The sequence below is a fragment of the Hippopotamus amphibius genome, chromosome 6 (genome assembly GCF_030028045.1).
Source record: "Hippopotamus amphibius kiboko isolate mHipAmp2 chromosome 6, mHipAmp2.hap2, whole genome shotgun sequence".
NCBI lineage: Eukaryota > Metazoa > Chordata > Mammalia > Artiodactyla > Hippopotamidae > Hippopotamus > Hippopotamus amphibius.
In genome coordinates, this window is record NC_080191.1 from 70,837,345 (window position 1) to 70,858,605 (window position 21,261).

Sequence of the window (21,261 nt, forward strand, 5' to 3'; positions counted from 1 at the left end):
CTACAGTGAGACACAGCACCATTATATTTAACACGGGCTGGGCTGACAGTCTGGCATTAAAGGCTTAGTTTACACACAATAGCACCTTAAATCTTAGGTTGTATACGAAGTACTTATTCTACATAGTCCGCTAAGTACTCTTTTTTTGCTTTTTCATTGCCCTGGAGTAAATAATGAGAAAAGATTCTGGCATTTTTTAAAGCCCAAATTGCTATAGCAAATTTTCCAGACACTTAATAGGCACTTGACAAATATTTTTTTTCAGACTGAATACCTCAGATTAAAACCCTGATTTTAATCTTAAAAGTAATAATATCTTACAAAAGATTTGGGGAAACAGGAAAAAAGAGAAAAAAATGCTATAATACCCTAATATAATTATTACTTGGGTCTATTTCCATGTGGTTTTAAGATGCGTTTTTCTCATATCGACTATCACATGTGCCTACTTTTTATATCAGAAACACTTTTAGGTGCTGCTCAGGGAGTCTTTATTCTTATTTTAACAGCTGCAAAGTAGTCCATTATAACTTAATCCACTATAAACTTAAGTTGTTTCCAAGTGTGTTAAGATCAAAAGTGATAATGAAATAATTATCATGAATAATGATAATAACGGAATAATTACAGATTTTTTTCAAGTTTTAGAATACTCCCTTAGGATAGAGTCCCAGAAATGGGATTATTAGATTGAAAGGTAAGAATATTACCATAATTTGATGCATATTTTTTCCAATGAGCTGTACCAACTGGTAACGCTACCAGCATCCTATCTTTTTTTAAAAAAAATTAGTGCTGATTTAATAAAAGGAAATGATATCTCAGTGCTTTTTGAATTTACTTAATTGCTATGAGTTTAAACACTCTCCCAAATGTTTGTTTAATAACTCTTTTTCTTGTAAATTGGTTAATAGTGAATTCATGTCCTTTTTTTTAACCTACCAACAGGGGGCTTAATTTTTTTAATAGTTTGTATAAGCCCTTTAGTAAATGTTAATATGCTTTTTATGCAGTGAAGAAATTAAGTGCCAGGCATCATCTCACTAAATCTAAAAATGCACTTGAATCAAATATCTAAGTTAATCGTCCCTGGATTATAAATGAGGAACCGAGGTTCAGAGACGCTAAGTAACTTCTGCTCACTGCTATAAGCTAGTAACAAGGCTGGGTGTGCAACTGGGTCTTTGTTTCTGAGCCTAGTATTCATTCCACCATCAAAACTCCCTTCCATCCAATTACGGTGAGAGATAATTGCTATAGTAACTTTAGTTGAATAAAGAATCCATAATATTCCAATTTTAAGCTAGACTTAGATTTGAAATGATGCACTCGCTCTTATTTTTTAAGAAGAAAGCAGATTACTTCTTTTGGGTTAGGTGTAAGGAGGAGAAAGAAAAAGAAGGGCAAATTAAAGCCCTTCTTGTAAAGAGAAAATAATTCTTTGATTAGAAGAGAACACTCTGGCAAGTGAGGAGAGGCTACAGGATAAACGAGAAATCGGCCTGAAATCTCCGAAAGGAACTGTTGTCTGTACGTTTAACAAGTGGGGTAAATTACGCTGGCATAGGTTAGTCAGTTCAGTAGAAACGATTATGACTTGGAATAATCAATTAACAGTTAAGGCCTAGTGAGAAAGGGATCGAACTGGAACCAGATGCTTATGTTCTTTAGCCACTTACTCCTTAGATGTTGCTTTGAAAATATAATATTAAAGATGCACGAATCTTTAAAAAGGAAAGCATGCTAATATATCCATTTTTAAATAAATACCATTAAGCCTGTTATTTGGAGTTGCTGGAGATAAACGTGGCTCATAAAACTGTAATTTTTTTATTTTAAAGGAGGAGCGTGGGGATTTTATAACTACAAAATGAGACGAAAGTAAACACGTGTGGAAGGGAGCACACTGACGAGGGCAATGCTTTCCGTTTTTTTTTTTTTTTTTTTTTTTTTTTTTTGCTTTAAGCCACGTGGAAAGCAAAGAGGAGCTCTTGTATATAGAACTGTTGGTGGAGCGTCTCCAAGCCAAGTCAGGGTACGGGAAGAGAAAAGGGCATATACTCATCAAAGGCTCCCAGGGTGCAAACTGGTAAGTTTTCACCTGCCATCCAAGCTCCCAAAGAAACCAGAGGAAATCAGGTGGATACGATGAAAGTGCAGACAGGTGAAGCCTGACTGATATGGAAAGACTGGAAAGCTGGGGAAAGGGTATGTGAAACAGAGAAGTCAAAACAGATTGGTGTGAGAAGGCGGTTCTCCATACACAGAGCAAAGATTCAGGCTCCAGACCAAGGGAAAGATGAGACTGAATCCCTTCCCTGACTCCTTCGAGCTGAGAGCCTCCTCTCCCTCCAGTTCTGCTCACCAGTGGCCTTGGGGACCAGTGACAAAGGACATCAACAGCCTGGCAGGCCCTGGAATGGACAAGATCCTCAAACACTGGAAGAGGCTATTCTTATTATTAATATAACTATATGTAAATGTTTCATGTATTTTAAATATTGCTATAGATGCATCTTCTCTCCTGTTCATGAATAAATTCATGCTCCTTTAATTATTTTTAAAGGAAGAAGCACAAATGGCTGATTGTGCATATAAAATCTCCAAGGCTTACATAAGGCTTTCTCTCTACTATGCTACCCTATGACAATAGTAACTACCAGGGACAGGGAATGAAACTGCAGACATTGCATCTGAAGAAAAAACTGCAAACCTATAGTGTCTGCAAACAGAGGAATGTGGATGGCTTAGTGTAAAATATCACCTGCTACTAGAAAAATAACTCTGAGCCCAGAGGCCACTGATAGGATTGTGTAGGGAGGGTGTGTAATGGGCCTCATTCCGAGGGGTTCAAACCAGCACATCCTTGGTTAGAGACATAATTTCATTCCCCAGAAATTCAGTTCTGCATCCAGGATTGTTGACTAAGCCACGGGTGTTTAATACATGAAACTATCTGGCTGAATTTATCAATAACTAGGCTTTTCCCCAATATATCCAACATACTAACTAGCAAGAAGAGTCTGACTGATTATTCATCAAGACACTGTAAAGCAGTGGGAATGAATGGATGGACATAAACACAACCTATCACCACTCAGGCATTAGCATATTACAATGTGGATGGGACTTTTCTGGCTTCTAGAGCACTGAATACTTGGAGATGCACAATGCTCAACTATATTTTGTTGGGAAATACTCGCAACATTTTTTTTTTAATTGAAGTATAATTGATTAACAATGTTGTGTTAGTTTCAGGTGTACAGCAAAGTGAACCAGTTATACATATACATATATCCACTCTTTTTTTTTTTTAGATTCTTTTCCCATATAGGCCAGTACAGAATATTGAGTTCCCTGTGCTATTCCTTATTAGTTATCTGTTTTATATATAGTAGTGTGTATATGTCAATCCCAATCTCCCAATTTATGCCTGCCCCGCTTTATCCCCTGGTAACCATAGTTTATTTTCTACATCTATGAGTCTATTTCTGTTCTGTAAATAAGTTCATCTGTACCATTTTTTTTAGATTTCACCTGTAAGCTATATCATATGATATTTGTCTTTCTGTGTCTGACTTACTTCACTCAGTATCAGAATCTCTAGGTCCATCCATGTTGCTGCAAATGGCATTATTTTGTTTTTTCTATAGCTGAGTAATTTCATTTGTATACTCAGCTAACTGCCTTAAAATGCTGGTCTCTGAGTTCACCGTGAGTTTACCATGTCAGCTTTCCACAGAAACGCAAGTTCTAAGAGATGGCATCATGGATTGACTGAAGAGCTTGCATACTTCAATCGAGTCTCAGCTGGCACACTTTAGAGCAGAAACAGGCTTCCTGGCTTACAAGAAAGAGCATATGTATTTTCCAAAGGCAACATGGTCAGGTTACCCAGCCTTCGTGCCTGAGTTTTTTCATCTGTAAGAGGGGGCTTCCCTCTTTCTCTGTTTGGTCAAGGATTGTATGAAATGCTGTGATGTCTGTGATTGGCCCCACACTGATGACAAGGAAAGCGTTTTCAGCCAGAAGCCTCCCTCCACCTACCTAAATGGGGTCTGAACTTCATGACTGGCTGAGCTGCAAAATTAACATATTCTCAAATATCTACGGGTCCTTTACAACAAAGTGTAAAATAATTTTCTCAGGATTAGAGAAGTTCTGAGATGAGACACAGAAACATAAATTTTGATCTGAGGAGAGTAAGGACTGGAAGGCCATGAGAAAGAAATGCACTATATTTTGATGGGAACTGGAGAAAATTCTGAAACTCATATATTGTTTCAGGTGTCTTTAACTCACCTAAATTGCTAAAAGGCGGTAAGCATAAACAAGTATTCCACTGAGTTTGTTGTGTTCTCAGAACTGTTCCATTTGGTTTAAAAACAAGGCCTATAAATGCTTTTGAAAAATGTTCTCTATTTTCCTGGTCTGGGGGTAAAAAAATTTTCTTTGAAAAGAAAAAATATATATTTTAAATTCCCCCAATTTTTCAGTCATCTTTCTAAAGTATGAGAAATGAATGGAAAAGGAGAGTGGGCCCAGTTGGGGGTCCCTCAGTAAGGGTTTTTGGACAACCAAGACCCCGTATGAGATAAGTGTGCACGATCTCATTCCTTTTCTCGAGAACCCTTGGTTCATAACATTAGTATGATGCAAATGTGGAGAGAAAATTGTTGGGGACTGGTTAGATCAGTGAGTTACTATCTTTTCATTCTGACAAACTTATGAACAAACTCGTCAAGGTGGGGCTCCTCTTTGTAATGTAGAAAAACATTGAATCACTATGTTGTACACCTGAAACTATAATACTGTAAATCAATTTCACTTCAATTAAAAAAAAAAAAAAAACCAGGGCTCCTCACTCAACTCCCGTCATCCCCAGCAGTCACCTCTCCCTGTTCAAACTTCTGCCGGTTAACCCACGACACTAACAATCTGCAGGGCACTCAGCTGTCTTTTGTTTGTTTTTAACTTATGAAAGATTTCAAATAGCAATATACATATTCTCTAGTAAAGAGAACAGTATAATAAATCCACAAATATCACCCAGAAACAATAACTATCAACTTATGGCCATTTTGTTTCATCCAAAGTCCTGCCACAGAACTCTTCTGAAGCAAATCCCAGACCTATTAAATTTTGTATATAATTCAGTATGTGTCATTAAAAGAGAAGGACTGGGATAAAAATAAAACCACAATGCCATGATCACATCTAAAATATTAATAATAATTCCTTAACATAATCAAATATCTATTCAGTGATCAAGTTTCCCCAACTAGCTCATAAAATTTTTCAACAGCTGGTGTTTGTTCAAATCAGAATCCAAACATGTCTAAGTAGTGTTACAGTGGATTCATACATCTTTTAAGTTTCTTTTAAATCATAAGTTCTTCTCTCCTTTTTTTCTCCCTTTGATTTTTATGTTTTGAAGAAATCGGATCTTTTGTCCTGTCAGGTTTTCCATAGACTGGAATATGGTGAGTGTTTTCTGTTTGTCTTTTTAGTGTCATTATAAAGTCATGGATTTAATCTGATACACTTTAATCTACTGCAGTCATTATTTGTATCAATCTTACATCATCTCATCTTTGTCAGTGAGAACTTCTTCAACTCAGAGCCTAAGTTCTGAGGACATGATCTTAATAGTTTACATTGGTTTTTTGTTTATTTCTTGAGTTGGATGGTTGGTTTGCTTTCTGGTAGGAGGAGACTCAGCCTCATCTTATCCCAGACATGGAAGCAGCCATTCTCCCGAGGAGCCTAAGTCCTTCAGTGAGGAATGGTATTTGGAGATAAGAACTAGAGATTGCCTTATTGCTTCCAAAGTGCTTTGGACACATTACCTCATGTGTACACATATACACCTGCTACCCACCTCTGGGGGCCACCATGTTCCCTTTTCAAAGTGCACTTGCACCCTATTCAGAAACCAGGTTCTCAACTACTCAAAGATGAACCTTTTTGTCTGGTTACCTAAAGAGGACAGGTTAGAAAAATACCACCTTAGCAACAGAGAGAGAAACTGAAACCAAAGAAAGCTCATGAATCCCTTTCTTTTCCACTGGAAATAAAAGGAAATAGTTAAGTTCTGTTATCAGAACATAGATGGTAAAAGGAATCTTTCTGGATAGAGAACTTAATTTTTTTTTAACTAGGTAAAGACACTGCTGTATGAGTAAAAGAAAAATGCTTCCAGAAAAAGGCTGACCAAGAAAGTCCCTTGGGCATGGAATGATAAAGGTGACTCACTGCCTTGCGTGGACAGGTCCTTGCTGTTAATTTGTTTGGCAAAGCTGTGGAAGGATGAGGCCGGGACAGTTGTTGTGTGGAGGCTGTGGGCGCTAGAAGTCTGTCCCAAAGAAAATATAAGTAGTTCTGTAAACCTGTCTGGCTAATTAGGAGGAGTATTTCTGACCTCACTAAAGGAAAATACCCTACAACCTTCACAATGTGTTTGGAACAGAGAAGAAAACGAAAAACCGGAAGGGCAAGCTTCATAGTCATTTTGATAATCTAGAGCAAACGTATTCAGATGGCAAAAGGTTTCTCAGCCCCTAAGGAGCAGCTGCAGGCGCCTATGAAACCTGAACCTACTGTCGGGGGTGGGGTCTGGGGGGGTGTAACGGCACGCCTCCAAATCAACCACAAAAAGTCTTAAAACTGACACTTCACAAAAGAATGCAAATAACCAAAAAGCACATGAAAATGTGCTCAATAGCACTGCTCATCAGGGAGATGCAAATACAAGTCATAATGAGATACCCGCCGGAACAGCTAACATGGAAACGACTGGCAACACCTAACGCCGCCGCCGCCGCCGCCGCGGAGCAGCAGCACAGCTCACGCGCAGCTGCTGGGAGTGTAAGACGGCATAAGCGCTCCGCAGAAGTGTCCGGCAGTTTATCAAAGGTTAAACACACATTCACCCTACAACCTGGCGATTCCATTCCTAGATACTTACTGAGAGAAATGAAAACCTGTTCTCAGAGACTTTACCAGACTGCTCACAGCAACTGTATCAAAACAGCCCCCAATCAGAAGCAACCCAAGTGTCCACCCAGAGCAGAATGTATTAACAAATTGTGGTTTATTCATACGACGGACCACTACTCTGCCATAAAAAGAGAGTAAACCACTTTTTTATTATTGATAAATGCAATAATGTGGATAAACTGCAAACATCACGTTAAGTGAAAGAGACGACCAAAAACGGAGTATACGCTGTATGAGTTACATTATGCAAAGTCCAAATATGGGCAAAATGAATCTATGATGATAGAAATGAGAGACAGTGGTTTCAGGGGAGGGAGGATTAATGAAAGGGCCTGCAGGGAACTTTCTGGAGGAATGATCTTCATCTCCTTTTTGGATGGTAGTTACACGGGTTGTATGTACAGCAGTGGTTCTCAACCGGGGTGGTTTTGCCACTCAGGGAACACATGGCAATGTCTGGAGACACTCTTGGTGGTCACCTCCCAGGAGGGGATGCTACTGCTATCTAGTGACTAGAGGTCATGGATTAACATGACAGCTCCCTAGAAGAAAGAATTACCTCTTCCAAAATGTCAACCATGCCAAGGCTGAGAGACCTAGTGTATACACAGTTGTCAAAACTCATCAAACTGAACAGCTAAAATCTAAACATTTTATCGAATGTTAATAATTACCAAAAGAAAGAAAGAAAAAGGACTCAATAACCTCTCTCCTCACTCCAAAGTACAGTCAAAGGACAAGATTGGGGGAAAAAACTTTCATATTTCAATTCTGTGAGTTCAACTGCTCAATACATACATTTCATACTCAAATTGTGCTCAGTTAATGTTGACTGAAATTTTAAAATCTTGGGAAAACTTCCAGTTCCGCATGTAAGGAGCTTGGAAGTTGCCGCTCCATACTAATAAGCAAAAAGCTAAACAGAATTAGAAATCAACAACTCTTCTTGGATCCATAAGAGAGCAAACCAAGCCTGGAGAGACAGGACAATGCCAGGAGTCATGGCTACTGGAGGAGAGATTACCACTGGGAACCAGAACCTGGGTAGGAAACCTGGGCTATAATTGACAAACCACTGGGGGCTCAGTGTGGACCAGTCTGAGGGTTAAAAACTGCAGGGTGGGCAGGGGGTGGATCCAGTCATAATGGGCCCCACGGTTGTGTGAGATTTACTTCCGGAGGTTCGACTCAGGTTCTCACAGTAAATATGGGAGAAAAATCCCCTAGAGCTTACAGAGAGGAGAGGGGAAGAGGAGCTATTCTGAAATACGCTAGAGCACTCAGTTCTTAGCAAGGCCTGCCCTCAGGGGGAACTAGTTAACCAGAACCTAACCTGCTGGGCATTATTAGAGCCTAACTGACCTGGGGAAGGGGGAATGACCAACTCCAGCCCAGTCTAGCAGTCCTGTACCACTGAAGGTGGCAGAAAAAACTTGACATAAAAATGTCCAAAAAAATTACGCCAGGGGAAAGACGGACGGGGTATGGGAAGTCATCTCCACAACCCTCTCTTCAAACACATCCTTCCTATCTCCCCTCTTCCGCAGGTATAATTTACACCGTGGGCTACTCTACTTAAAACTTCCTGAAGGAATTACATTTTGGCCTCGGGGACATGTTGAAACAGCGCACAACCCTGGGTGATAAAGCTGTGGGGGTGGGCAGCCCGCCTGGCCCTGCAGCCTCAGCATCCACTCACCCACCCGAGTGCCATGCTCTTCCCGGCCCATGGCTCTGAGCTCAAGAACATCCCACCCGGGGCAGCCACAGGGCAGGGCGGGCATGGAGCTGCGTGAGGACCTCCCTCCGTCTCACAAGCTGGCAGCTGATTTCCATGGTTCTCTCTGAATCTCAGGAAATTTCTGGTACAAAGTAAAAAGTTGTTCTTAAGTGGAAAGAGAAATGGATCCGGAACTGCAGTGCCGTGAACTAGTTTATAGTACAGGTGCTATTAACTCTGATGTTGGCAGAAAACAAGCTCCTGACTCAGGTTACTAAAGTTGAATTTCATAAACATGTCTTCCCTTGGGGAAATCTGAACTGTATACTATTAGCCTTCCTGCCAGTGAGCTTCATTCCCTGATGCTTACAGGGGCACCCAGAATACATTTTATGCTACGCCTGGAGGCAGCCCTGAGTCAGCTTTTCCCATTACCTGTAAATCTAAGCCATTCAAGACACAGGTTATTCAGAAATGCCTCTGGAGGAGATGCTGCAGAGCTCCTTCAATATCCTGGCCTTCTTCCCCACCGAGAACTTTTTCCTCGTTTGACTTAACTGACTTTTAACACAAGCATGCAAATCTGCTTCCTTTCCCTTTATGCAGGAATAAGGAGCTGCTTCAACTTTTGGGCGGGGCAAACGAGAACTCCCAAGTTAGAAAAACTGCCCTCAAAAACTGCATCCCTCGCTCACTCTCAGAAGCCTGAAGTTCTATGCTTGTCTCTAACCTTCGCGTTGATTCTCCAGGAGGCGAGCTCTCTGAGCAATGAAGCCCATTAGCTAAATTCTTTTGGAAACCTGACAACCTCATACAGCGCCCTGGTTCCTGTGGGCACATCTGCTGCCCAGTAGGGGACTGAAATTGGATGCGGTCCTTCCCTCACCTCCCAGCTTTACTGTTTAAGCTGCACTGAGTTTTGGACATGGCAGGCGATGGACAAGAAAGGCACCTTTACGCTTTGGCCACCATCTTCAACGTGTTCAAATACTCCAGCTTTACCTTCATCATCCATTCAACACTTGAACTGCTGATTCCAGAGAGCTACTTTGTAGGGTGGGATTCACAAAAGAGACAAAGCCCCAGTGATTTTTAATTCCCAAACCTCGCACGGGACACAGCTCCGTGGAATGTTTAACAGCCCTTGCCTGTGCAGATGGTCATTGCTCGGGGTGGGGGGCGTGGACATGTCTTCTTGCTGACATTTGGTGTTTTCGTTTTCCCAGTAAAAACCATTCTCACCCACTGCCCTCCACCCCGCAAAAAGCAAACGTGCATGTGGGATGGTAACGTCTTTTTTTTATTAATTAACTAATTTTTAAAAATTATTATTTTTTTGGCTGCGTTGGGTCTTTGTTGTTGCACACGGGCTTTCTCGTGGGCTTTCTCTAGTTGCAGCAGAGAGGGGTTACTTCTTCGTTGCAGTGTGTGGGCTTCCCAATTGCAGTGGCTTCTCCTGTTGTGGAGCATGGGCTCTAAGCATGCGGGCTTCAGTAGATGTGGCGTCTGAGCTCAGTAGTTGTGACTCCCGGGCTCTAGAGCCCAGGCTCAGTAGTTGTGGCGCACGGGCTTAGTTGCTCTGTGGCATGTGGGATCCTCTCACAGCAGGGATTGAACCCGTGTCCCCTTCACTGGCAGGCAGATTCTCAACCACTGCACCATCAGGGAACTCCTGGGATGGTAATGTCTTAGCTACATTTCTGTCTATCCCTCCACAGGGTATTGCAGGAAGGAAGCTTTCAATAAATATTTGTTGGCTGGAATAAATAAATGACTGAATTAATGAATTATGGAACTAGAATCCAGGCTTAGTTCTTTTCTATGGAGGTGTCAAAAAAAATAATGTTTTAATAGGATGGAGCTGAAAACAGACTGGGAATTTTGATATTTTCAACCCCAGTACTCTAACACTTCCATGCTACTGGGCAAAGCACCCAGGCCGAAAAGGGCCTTGAAAACATTGCTTACAGCCTTGCCCAGCAGTGCTTCACAGGCCTGAAAGCTGAGATCCTCACTGCCCTTCCCAGCTCTGTGAAGAGGTAACTATCAGAGAGCTTGGGCCCGAGGATTCCATGGTGATTTTGTTTTTTACAAAAGTTATTTGTTGGAGTAAGGCTGTAAGAGTCTGAAAATTAGAACTGGGTGATAACCATTTTCGTGATGAAAACATCAACTTAAAGACAACAGCAATCCTCAAGTGATTTAAAACAGAGAAATTTAGGTCGGTGGTGACGATGACAATGTGAAGATGTTCCAAGAGATATCCTGAACCCTGAGGCACCATCTGGGCCTTAACAATGACCATGAGGACCTACTGTGTAGCACAAGGAATTCTTCTCAGTACTCCGTAATGACCTATATGGGAAAAGAATCTAAAAAAGAGTGGATATATGTGTATGTATAACTGATTCATTTTCCTGTACACATGAAGCTATCACAACATTGTAAATCAACTATACTCCAATAAAGTTAAAAACAAACAAAAATACCGAAACACACACACACACAAAACAATGACCACAAGTTTGCAAGGGTTTGCTTTCCATGCACATTTTGTGTCATCCTAGTCTAACTCAAAAGATCTAATCCCACAAGATCACCTATAATTAGAGAGTGATGATGCATTCTTAGAAGACAAATATAGACACCAGAGGTGATGCATCAGCGGTCTGAAAATAATTAATGCTTACCCTCACAAGGCCACCTACACCAAGGCATTTGGGAACAGTTCACCATCGCCATGTCATAGAAGGATGGCAAAATCATTTTTCTTACCTGCAGAAGTAGGTCACTGCAAGAGCATTTGGCAAAGGAACCAGAGTGGACATGAATGGGCTTTATGACACAATCCTTTCATTTTTCATCTCAATGCAAAACTTAATCACTGGTTCACTGTATTCGTTAATCACCTCCCTCCATGGTAACGGGACCAGAATGAGGCCTGGAAGTGTAGTACTTGGGGACACAGCAAAAAGCCCCACTGCCAAAATGCTACTGCTACATTGAATAACCAGAGCTCAAGCATTTCAGGCAGCCACTGGGTTTTGCTGTTTTATTTCCAATCATGAAAATAAAACAGATCATCATAAACGAGCACCCCAATCGGGAGGGTGAGCTAGACAGTGCAGAGGTGCAGAGGCACAGAGGCTAAAGGTTACAGCATTTCATACAGCAACCTTTTAAATTCCGCATACGGCCCCCATGTGGGACATTTTATTTCTGGTGAGACTTCTATTTATACTCAACCAGTCAGACTTTGCAAAAACAACGTGAGTTATGTGCACTTCACCAGCACTGCTGCCTTATAAATAATGAACGCCTTTTCCGATGAGGATGAAGAAGGTAGGAAAAAGAGGTAGACAGCAGTGAGAAGGGGAACCATGACATTCACAAGTACTGTGTGATCTCAGGAAACCTCATGAGAGGGGCTGAAATGCACCTCATCTAAAGCTCTGTCCTGTCATCCCTCAGAAAGGCTCAAGCCAGCTTTCTCTGGCTAATGCTATGTCTCTTGACCATCACGCACTTGGGTTCAGACTAACTGATGCTAGACTTACTTTCTGGGGAACAGATAAATTGTCTCCAGGACACCAGGTTTCTCTCCTAACGTTATGGTTTTACTGACTGTTTTTTTTTTTTTTTTTAATTGAAGTATAGTTGATGTACAATATAAGTTGCAGTTGTGCAACATAGTGATTCACAATTTTTATAGTTATTATAAAATATTGGCTATATTCCCTGTGTTGTATAATATGTCCTTGTAGCTTATTTTACACAGAATAGTCTGTGCCTCTCAATCCTCTGCCCCTATATTGCCCCTCCCCCCACTGGTACCCACTAGTTTGTTCTCTATGTCTGTGAGTCTGCTTCGTTTTGGTTATAGTTACCAGTCTGTTGTATTTTTACCTGTTTTTAAAGGGATGTGCTCTGAAATTCTGGTAAGAACTAGAACCCAATCTTTGGCTCCAATTCAGTAACTCATTTAGTGTGGTCCTTCCTCCCTTCCCCCACAAAATGCACTAAGAAGCTTTCCTCTGTCCTTTTCTCCCCCTTACTTGCTTCTTGCTCAGAGCAATCCTATTTCATTTTTCACAGAATGTGATTTCCTGTGTTCGCTTTATCGTTTTTACCCCCTCAGTGTCATTAATGACCTTCGAGCTTAGTCAGTTATTCTATGCTTTTTCCTTCCACATTCATCCTTATTCTTCCCCCATTTAAGCACTGAAGGACAATTGTACAATGAGTAAATTGTAAAGTTGTGTCACAGTTCCCCTAGGGACAAGCTTCTTCCTTGAGCTATTAAGTTGGAAAATGGCTTTTTAAAAAAAACATCGAGCTTTTGTCACAGAGCAGGTGCAATCATTACAATGTAAAATTAGTCCTTTTTCCAGTGAAAGTGGTATAATACTTTACTTGTAACTGCACAAAGGGATTTAGGAAATGGAATATAAAAAAACCTATCAAGAGCTTTAGAGAGTTATGTGCAAAGTTATGTGATATTTTGTTCCTGCAATATAGACAATAAAGCCATGCTGGTATGGAATGCCAAAGTTTTGCTTTCGGGATTCACCAACGCAACATCAGTTCACTTAAACTTTGGAGAAAGACCTGCTTTTCATCCATGCACACATGTGTGTAGTATCTGTTTCCCATATTCACTGGGTTCCTCCAATGTACCAAGCAGAGGCATGAATTCAAAGAAACCAAAAGAAAAAGAAAAGAAAAAAAAAATCCTTTTTATCCCGAGAAACATGTCGACGGTTATCCTCTATTCTAGGCAAGCTGCTCACTTCAAAAGATTATCTCATAAATTGTATTTACTTGCAGAAAATGAGGCAGTGCAGTAATAATAAACCTGCCTGCAGGCAGATTCACTACAGCAGATGTGGTTTTACAGCACTCTGTAAAACCCGTGACTGTTTCCCTAGTTAATAACTGGCAGCCCAGTGGGCTTGGACCACAGTGGGAGAAAAACAACACGGGCCTGGGCTTCCTAGGTGACGCAGTGGTTAAGAATCTGCCTGCCAATGCAGGGGACACGGGTTCGATCCCTGCTCCAGGAAGATCCCACATGCCGTGGAGCAACTAAGCCCATGTGCCACAACTATTGAGCCTGCGCTTTAGAGCCCGTGAGTCACAACTATTGAGCCCTTGTGCTGCAACTACTGAAGCCCACGCGCCTAGAGCCTGTGCTCTGCAACAAGAGAAGCCACGGCAATGAGGAGCCTGCGCACCACAATGAAGAGTAGCCCCCACTCACCGCAACTAAAGAAAGCCCAAGCACAGCAAAAAAGACCCAACACAGCCAATAAAATAAATAAATAAATAAATAAATAAATTTATAAAAAAAAATAAAAAAATAAAAAACAACACGGGCCTGGATTCTTGCTCTGTGCTTTGCTGCTCGTCTGGCTTTGACTTAGCCTCTCGGAGCCTCAGTTTCTTCCTGTGAAAACAGGACTAGCCACACCAGTTCCCGAAGAGTGGTTCTTAGGACTGAACAAGATAAAATCAACAAGGCTTCTATCACTGTGCTTGTAGGACAGTTGATGCTCAACACATTATAGTTTCAGCAGCATCATTTTCATGACCGGCGTTTACAGCCTGGGGACGGGATGGCCCCAAATCAAGGCATTCTTTTTCTCTCAGAAGTAGAATGACAGGGCTTATTTCAAGGAGGTGGAGGAGACGTAGGTTGAAAATCAGTGCATCCCTTGTCCTAGTCCCACCCCCTTCTCTGAGCTGTGTGCCCACTTCTTTCACCTATGTACCCCAATTACTCATTATCTCCACGAATGCCCCTCTACATCAGCACGCAGTCACTGACCCGCCTGCCACCACGATCTTTTCCTCTATCTAGCCCAAACTTCTTCAGAGATAGCTTCACTCAGGGAAGTAGCTGGCCACTTTAAATGAGTCAAAGAAAGGGGAGAAAACAAATCAATTTTCTCTTTGTTTGCGGATGGAGATGATGGAAGAGGAAAAGAAGGACACAGAGATAACTGGACTTGAAAAAAAAGAGACTTAACAACGGAAACTCATGCTCAGCTGCCGAGAGGGCTATCGATTTCATATGTTCACCTCAATTTGCCCCACAGAATTACAGAACACTAGAGCTGGAAGAGATCTCAAAAATCACTCAGTCAAATCCTATCTTTTTAGAGCTAGAGAAACTGAGGCCCAAAGAAGTCTTATATGATGCGCCAAGGGCAACCCACCTCATCGCTACAGACCTACAACTAGACTTTAGGTTTCTCACAGTTTCATTCCAAACAGAATTCCAGATCACCTGGGCGTAGTGTGTTTAGGTGGTTGAGGTTATCATATTTTGTCTATGTTTGTTTGCTGCTGTTGTCTTCACTAAGCATGAAAAAGATGCAGTCTGACTTGATAGGTCTGAACCGGTGAGATTTGCTTTCTGTGCCCAGTGATGGTGGTGGAGTGGTCCGTCAGTGCTCTGCAACTGCAGGCAGAATTGTAAGTGGATGGACATTTTTCTAGGAATAGGGTAAAAAGCTTTAACACACTCTCAAAGGCGCCAGTGAACAAAACAAAGTTAAGCAAGTGGACTGGGCAGAGAAGAGAGTGATGAGTTCAGTGTCTCCAATGCGCTGCAGGTAGGGTGCTTCCAGGGCGGAAGTGGAGGGTGTGGGGTAGGGAGAGGCTGGCGGGCAGAGCGGACCCCGCTATCCCGTCCACCTTGGCATCAAGCAGTGTGGCTTTACTTTCTACCTGCTTTCGAAATTCGTGTTCGGCTCAATTTGTTGAAGGAAAGGCTTCTGCTGCTGGGAGTAGGGAGACTGAAAACCACTGTTAGAGCATATCCTATAAAATCTCAACAAAGGTGTGAGTGCCTGTCCATAATAATTTACAGCATTCTGCCAAGAGCCCCCCCCCGCCGACTGTCTGTGTTGCTGTTCTATTACTTTTGTGTTTAACAATCAAGATGATAGATACCTCTTGCCTTCCCAACATCTTCATGAGTTCCTGCTGGTGGCAAGAAAATAAGGCCCATGCACCAGAAGTGGCTAGAAAAAAGAGCCCGAGTCCATCCTTCCTCATTCTGAGAGGAGAATGGAAATTTCTTTTTCCGGTGCCCTGGCATCTCACAGGCTGACTCGTCCCGAAGGCCTAGGTGCTGCTGAGATGTATCAGAAACCCCGAGAGACTGCCCACCTTCTTCTTTTTTTATCACCTGAGAAATCCTCTCCCTTCCACGTTTCTCAGACAATAAAGAGTTGAGGGCATATATTTAGCAACAAGAAGTTTTAAGTTTTATAGAATGTTCGATAACTTGGGATGGGGAAAAATGAGAACTAGCAAAAAGCAATAAAGCTTAGAAAGCAATATATTTGGTCATTTCACCCCAAATTAGAACTTCGTGCCCCTAAGACACAAGTCTAAATAATGTTGTTTGTGTTGCATTAACCTTAAGCTATAATATGGCAAAAGTAGATTACCGGAGATCACAAAAAATAGTTATAACATTAGCAGCAGCTAGCAGGAATATTCTGGCAAGCAATCACTCTTACAGATTCAGTTATAAACATCAGGATCACGGTCTGGGCCTGTGTGAGTTTGTATGAAATTCGAGTACAAATATATGACCTCAAAAATAAGTAGCATCCTGAAAAATGACCACCCCGGAAGATGTTTTTACATTTGAGGTTTGATATTTTTCTTCTTCTGCTTTTACCCCCTGACTTCATGTGTTGATGAAGGCTGGCAGAGTCCGGGACTGGAGGGGTATTTAGCTATCAGCTGGCTCACTCTCCCGCTCTCCACAAGTCTAACCATTTCTACTTGTCCATATGGTCCCTCCCCTAGAATTAGAATTTTTAAAGCGATTATCTCCTTGAATCGTAGGGCTGACACCCAGCAATGTTCTGGGCACTGCGAATTATATTATACAAGTATAAGACGATGCTCCTGTTTTCAAGGAATCCTGATCTCACTGGAAACCTTGGAACTACATTTAAGCAGCTGTTATACTAAGCGACAGCAACCAGAGCAGGAAGTGATGAAAACACAGGAGTTAATCTTACTGTCTTTGGGATCCTTTACAGGAAGTATCTAATACAAGGTTTACAACACAGCTAATCTTCGTCAGCATCTCACAGGCTGATCTTGAGCCAAAGAGAGAGGTACAGACAACAGAGCATTGGGCTGGGAGATAAGGGGCCAGGTCTCCAAGAGTAACAGAAGTCGATGTTTATAATTAGAAACAGAGGGAATAGTCACAGGGATAAAGGTAACAACCGTTTATTCAGCATTTATTTTTTCTTGTATACTCGCTGACTTTATAATTACAATACCCATAAAGTGAGTAATACTATTAATATATAGATGAAGACATAGAAGCTGAGGGGGTCCTATAGTCAGCATATGGAGGAGCTGGACACCACACCTGTCTGATTTCTAAGCCCATGCTTAAAAATGCATCTTGACTCCTGAGTCCTACCATTTCTGAGATTCTGTAAGTGTGTTAAATACCTAGTATTTGATGTCTTATTCAATTATGAAGTATAGCAAAGCTCATAAAGTATTCAGACAATTCTGTAAAAATTTTACTGACATCTAAGTATATAATGATTTTCTACTCCTCACATTAATATATCTTAAAGACTATTATCACTATAGCATCCTTAAGATAACAACATAGAAGACCCTGGGGAACATGTTACATTTTTTTTCCATAAATTCATATAGAAGTCTGGCACATTCAGAATATATTAATAACTGGCAAGTTATTTAGCATTGTATTTAGGTCTGATGAATGGAAGACTGACTTGAATTTCAGATATATAAGTATTGGGATGGATAAAATCATATAGGTGAGTGAAAGAAGATACAAATCTGATAAAGATTTAATGGTACTGTTCTAAGGAAATTTTTGTAAACAAGTATCATTACACACATTACAAGTATAACTTTTAAAGAGGAAAAACAAAGACAATGGAATCTACCTCCAGAAGGAAAGGGGACTTACACAGGGACCATCTGCTGCTTGAAGAAAGTCAGCTGAAGGTACGTTCATGTCTGGATACGCCAACTAATTAGGGGGAGTTACAGCTAACACCTGTGCATGTTCAGCAACATCTCCCCCCCCACCACCCCATGCCAACTTCAGACACTGGGGTTATTAAAAGAAGCTGGTTTCTACCTACTGAACCTAAAAACTAACACTGATGATTGTAGAGAGGAGATACGGGGCACTTAGCAAGGGAAAGGTTAAGAGTGTGCCTCAAAAGTCCTGCTTTATCCTCCTTTCCTAAAAGATGTGGAACAAAATGACAGTTCAAAATGAGAATTTTTTTTCTTGTAATGCTTCTTCCCAGCATTGAAATGAATAAACTCTTACAAGAAAATGAATGTCCACTTTCTCCTGTGAGATCACAAAAGCTCAACTGGGAAGAAAGAGACAGGAAAAAAGCAGAAAGTGAGGAGGGTGGGATCCGTGCAAACAGCTGCAGTGAATGCAAGAAGGAAACGAAGGTAACTTCTTAGTTTTGGCAATAGTTTTTATTTCTTTTCAAGTCATCTTTTAATTTTTGAAGGAACAACGCACATTCACCCTCTACCAGAGAAATAAAAGTAAAGGGTAAGCCAAAAACCTATCTTTCTAATCTTACTGTCACACAAACCCTTCACAAATCGGAGCTTTTTCAGCTATTTATATATGCATGACTTTATTAAGGTACGAGATTTTTAAAAGGCACTTTACAAATGAGAATATGATGGTATCAGATATTATGAAACACACCCAAGTCTACTCAATGAAAAAGTTCAAAAGAAGACCAGAGCATTTTCCAGAACAGATTCCTAGCTTAGCTTAGATGAAGTACCATGGAAGTATAAGGTTGGGTATAATGAGATATAAACCAGTGCACTGTCTTCTTTGCTGCTATGGATTCATTCACAAAATAATTATAAGATAGTTTTCACTCTTCTTGCCTTCCCTCATGCAAATAAAGGGCAGAAAGACCCTAGTGAGCATGACTCCTGGCCTTCCTTACTCCCCCCTGAGGGCAGAGCTTCCAGAGGCCAGGGGAGTGGGTGGTCCCGCAAGGAAAAAGTAGAATTCCTGAGACGCAAGTCAGGGGAGTGAGGGGGTGCTACGTTCAAAAGTGGTGGCGACTCCTGCTCTGTTTATAGTTCCTGGCTGTACAAGTGTCCAGACCTGGGAGGGCAGACGATTCTAAGGTCAAGGTCCTTAGTGGAGGTCCTAGAGGCAGCAGCATGGGTCTCAATGACTAGGCTGGCACAGGGGGAGTTAAAACCCCAGGGAAACCATTCCTCTGGATTTGGGCAGAGGGTTTTCCCAGAAATCTTTTTTCTTGATTCTCTTGGACTGATAAAGACTGGTTACTGGGACTTTCCTGGTGGGGCAGTGGTTAAGAATCTGCCTGCCAATACAGGGGACACAGGTTCGAGCCCTGATGCAGGAAGATCCCACATGCCACAGAGCAACTAAGCCTGTGTGTCACAACTACTGAGCTTGCGTTCCAGAGCCCGTGAGCCACAACTACTGAGCCCACATGCTGCAACTACTAAAGCCCGGGCGCCTAGAGCCTGTGCTTTACAACAAGAAAAGGCACCACAATGAGAAGCCCATGCACCACAATGAAGAGTAGCCCCCACTCGCCACGACTAGAGAAGGCCCATGTGCAGCAGGGAAGAATCAATGCAGCCATAAATAAATAAATAAATAAATAAATAAATAAATAAATAAATAAATAAATAAATAAAACTGGTTACTTTAAGAGAATTAATTGACTGATTACTTTAGGACAGAGAAAATTTGCTTGAGAAAAACAAGCAGACATTATGGTTTCAACACCTAACCCCAAAATGGAAAACAGGAAATAACTGTCTCACACACAAAAGTTCACTGTAAACATTCTCTACCTGAGAAAACAGTACTGCAAAACATCACCATACGAAATTACTAAGAAAAGCCTCATTTTCCAAGTCTGATTCTAACATTAAGGCTCAACTGCTAAAAAAAGTATAAAATTTTTAAAAAACATTTTCATAGAGAGAACTACTATATATTTACACTGTAACCAAATACCACACAGTTGGCTGAAGTCGTGGGAGAGAAGTGTTTTGGGATGAATTATGGAACAAAGGGGATCCACATCTGGCAATTAATCTCTAAAGTCCTTAGCCAAAGTTTCCCTTCTCATCCAGGATGACAAACGCGTTTTGGGATTTGATATCTAGAAAACCCTTGGATGAATTCTCAGAGTAATTTTTCTCCGAGGAAGCAAAGTAGTAAAAAAAAGGCAAGGTAAACTGCCTTCAGTACTCCTTTGACATGCTTATGTTTTTAATACGGTAACTATACTCTGATCAGCAACAACACAATTTAAATGGAAATTTAAGATATATTACACATTTTGCTGCCTTTAAAAATAGCAATGCACCAAGCCTAAAAAGATTTCATCAGGCACAATGTAACCTTTTCCTGATGATCCAAGGTCAACATCATGAATTACCTATTAGTTCTGTGGTCTTGGGCAAGTCACGAGAACCTTGCTAAGTGTAGGTATCACCTTTACCATGTGAATGACAGTGGGTCTCTCATAGGATACTGATGGTGCCAGAACACTCTGTGACATAAATCACAGCAAGATCCTTTTTGACTCACCTCCTAGAATAATGGAAACAAAAATAAACAAATGGGACCTAATGAAACAAAAGCTTTTGCACAGCAAAGCAAAAAGACAACCCTCAGAATGGGAGTAAATATTTGCCAACAAAGCAACTGACAAAGGATTAATCTCCAAAACATACAAGCAGCTCATGTAGCTAATTATCAAAAAAAACCAAACAACCCAATGAAAAAATGGGCGGAAGACCTAAATAGACGTTTCGCCAAGGAAGACATACAGATGGCCAACAAACACATGAAAAGATGCTCAACATCACTAATCATTAGAGAAACGCAAGTCAAAGCCATAATGAGGTATCACCTCACGCCAGTCAGAATGGCCATCATCAAAAAAATCTAGAAACAATCAGTGCTGGAGAGGGTGTGGAGAAAAGGGAAACTTCTCGCACTATTGACGGGAATGTAAATTGATATAGCCACAATGAAGAAAAGTATGGAGGTTCCTTAAAACAGTAAAAATAGAATTACCATATGACACAGAAATCCCACTACTGGGCATATACCCTGAAAAAACCACAATTCAAAAAGATACATGTACCACAATGTTCATTGCAGCAGTATTTACAGTAGCCAGGACATGGAGGCAACCTAAATGTCCATCAACAGATGAATGGATAAAGAAGATGTGGAACATATATACAATGGAATATTACTCAGCCATAAAAAGGAATGAAATTGAGTTACTTGTAGTGAGGTAGATGGAGCCAGAGTCTGTCATACAGAGTGAAGTAAATCATAAAGAGAAAAAGAAATACTGTATGCTAATGCACATTTATGGAATCTTAAAAAACAGTACTGATGAACCTAGTGACAGGGCAAGATAAAGACACAGACGTAGAGAACAGACTTGAGAACACAGTGGGGG

At 41.1% G+C, this 21,261-nt stretch overlaps 1 protein-coding gene across 5 annotated transcripts in view; it reads right to left on the reverse strand.

The window, feature by feature from the left end:
* UBE3D (ubiquitin protein ligase E3D) overlaps window positions 1–21,261 on the reverse strand; it is a 143,201-nt gene that overhangs the window by 8,591 nt on the left and 113,349 nt on the right. The window contains exon 10 of one of the 5 annotated variants that reach the window (XM_057738836.1): window positions 10,148–10,476. The exons of the other annotated variants lie outside the window; for them this stretch is intronic. Within the exon in view, the coding sequence (XP_057594819.1) occupies window positions 10,459–10,476 (18 nt within the window). The 3' untranslated portion in view covers window positions 10,148–10,458. Of the gene's footprint in view, window positions 1–10,147; window positions 10,477–21,261 lie in introns of those variants that run through there. 5 annotated transcript variants of the gene reach the window in all.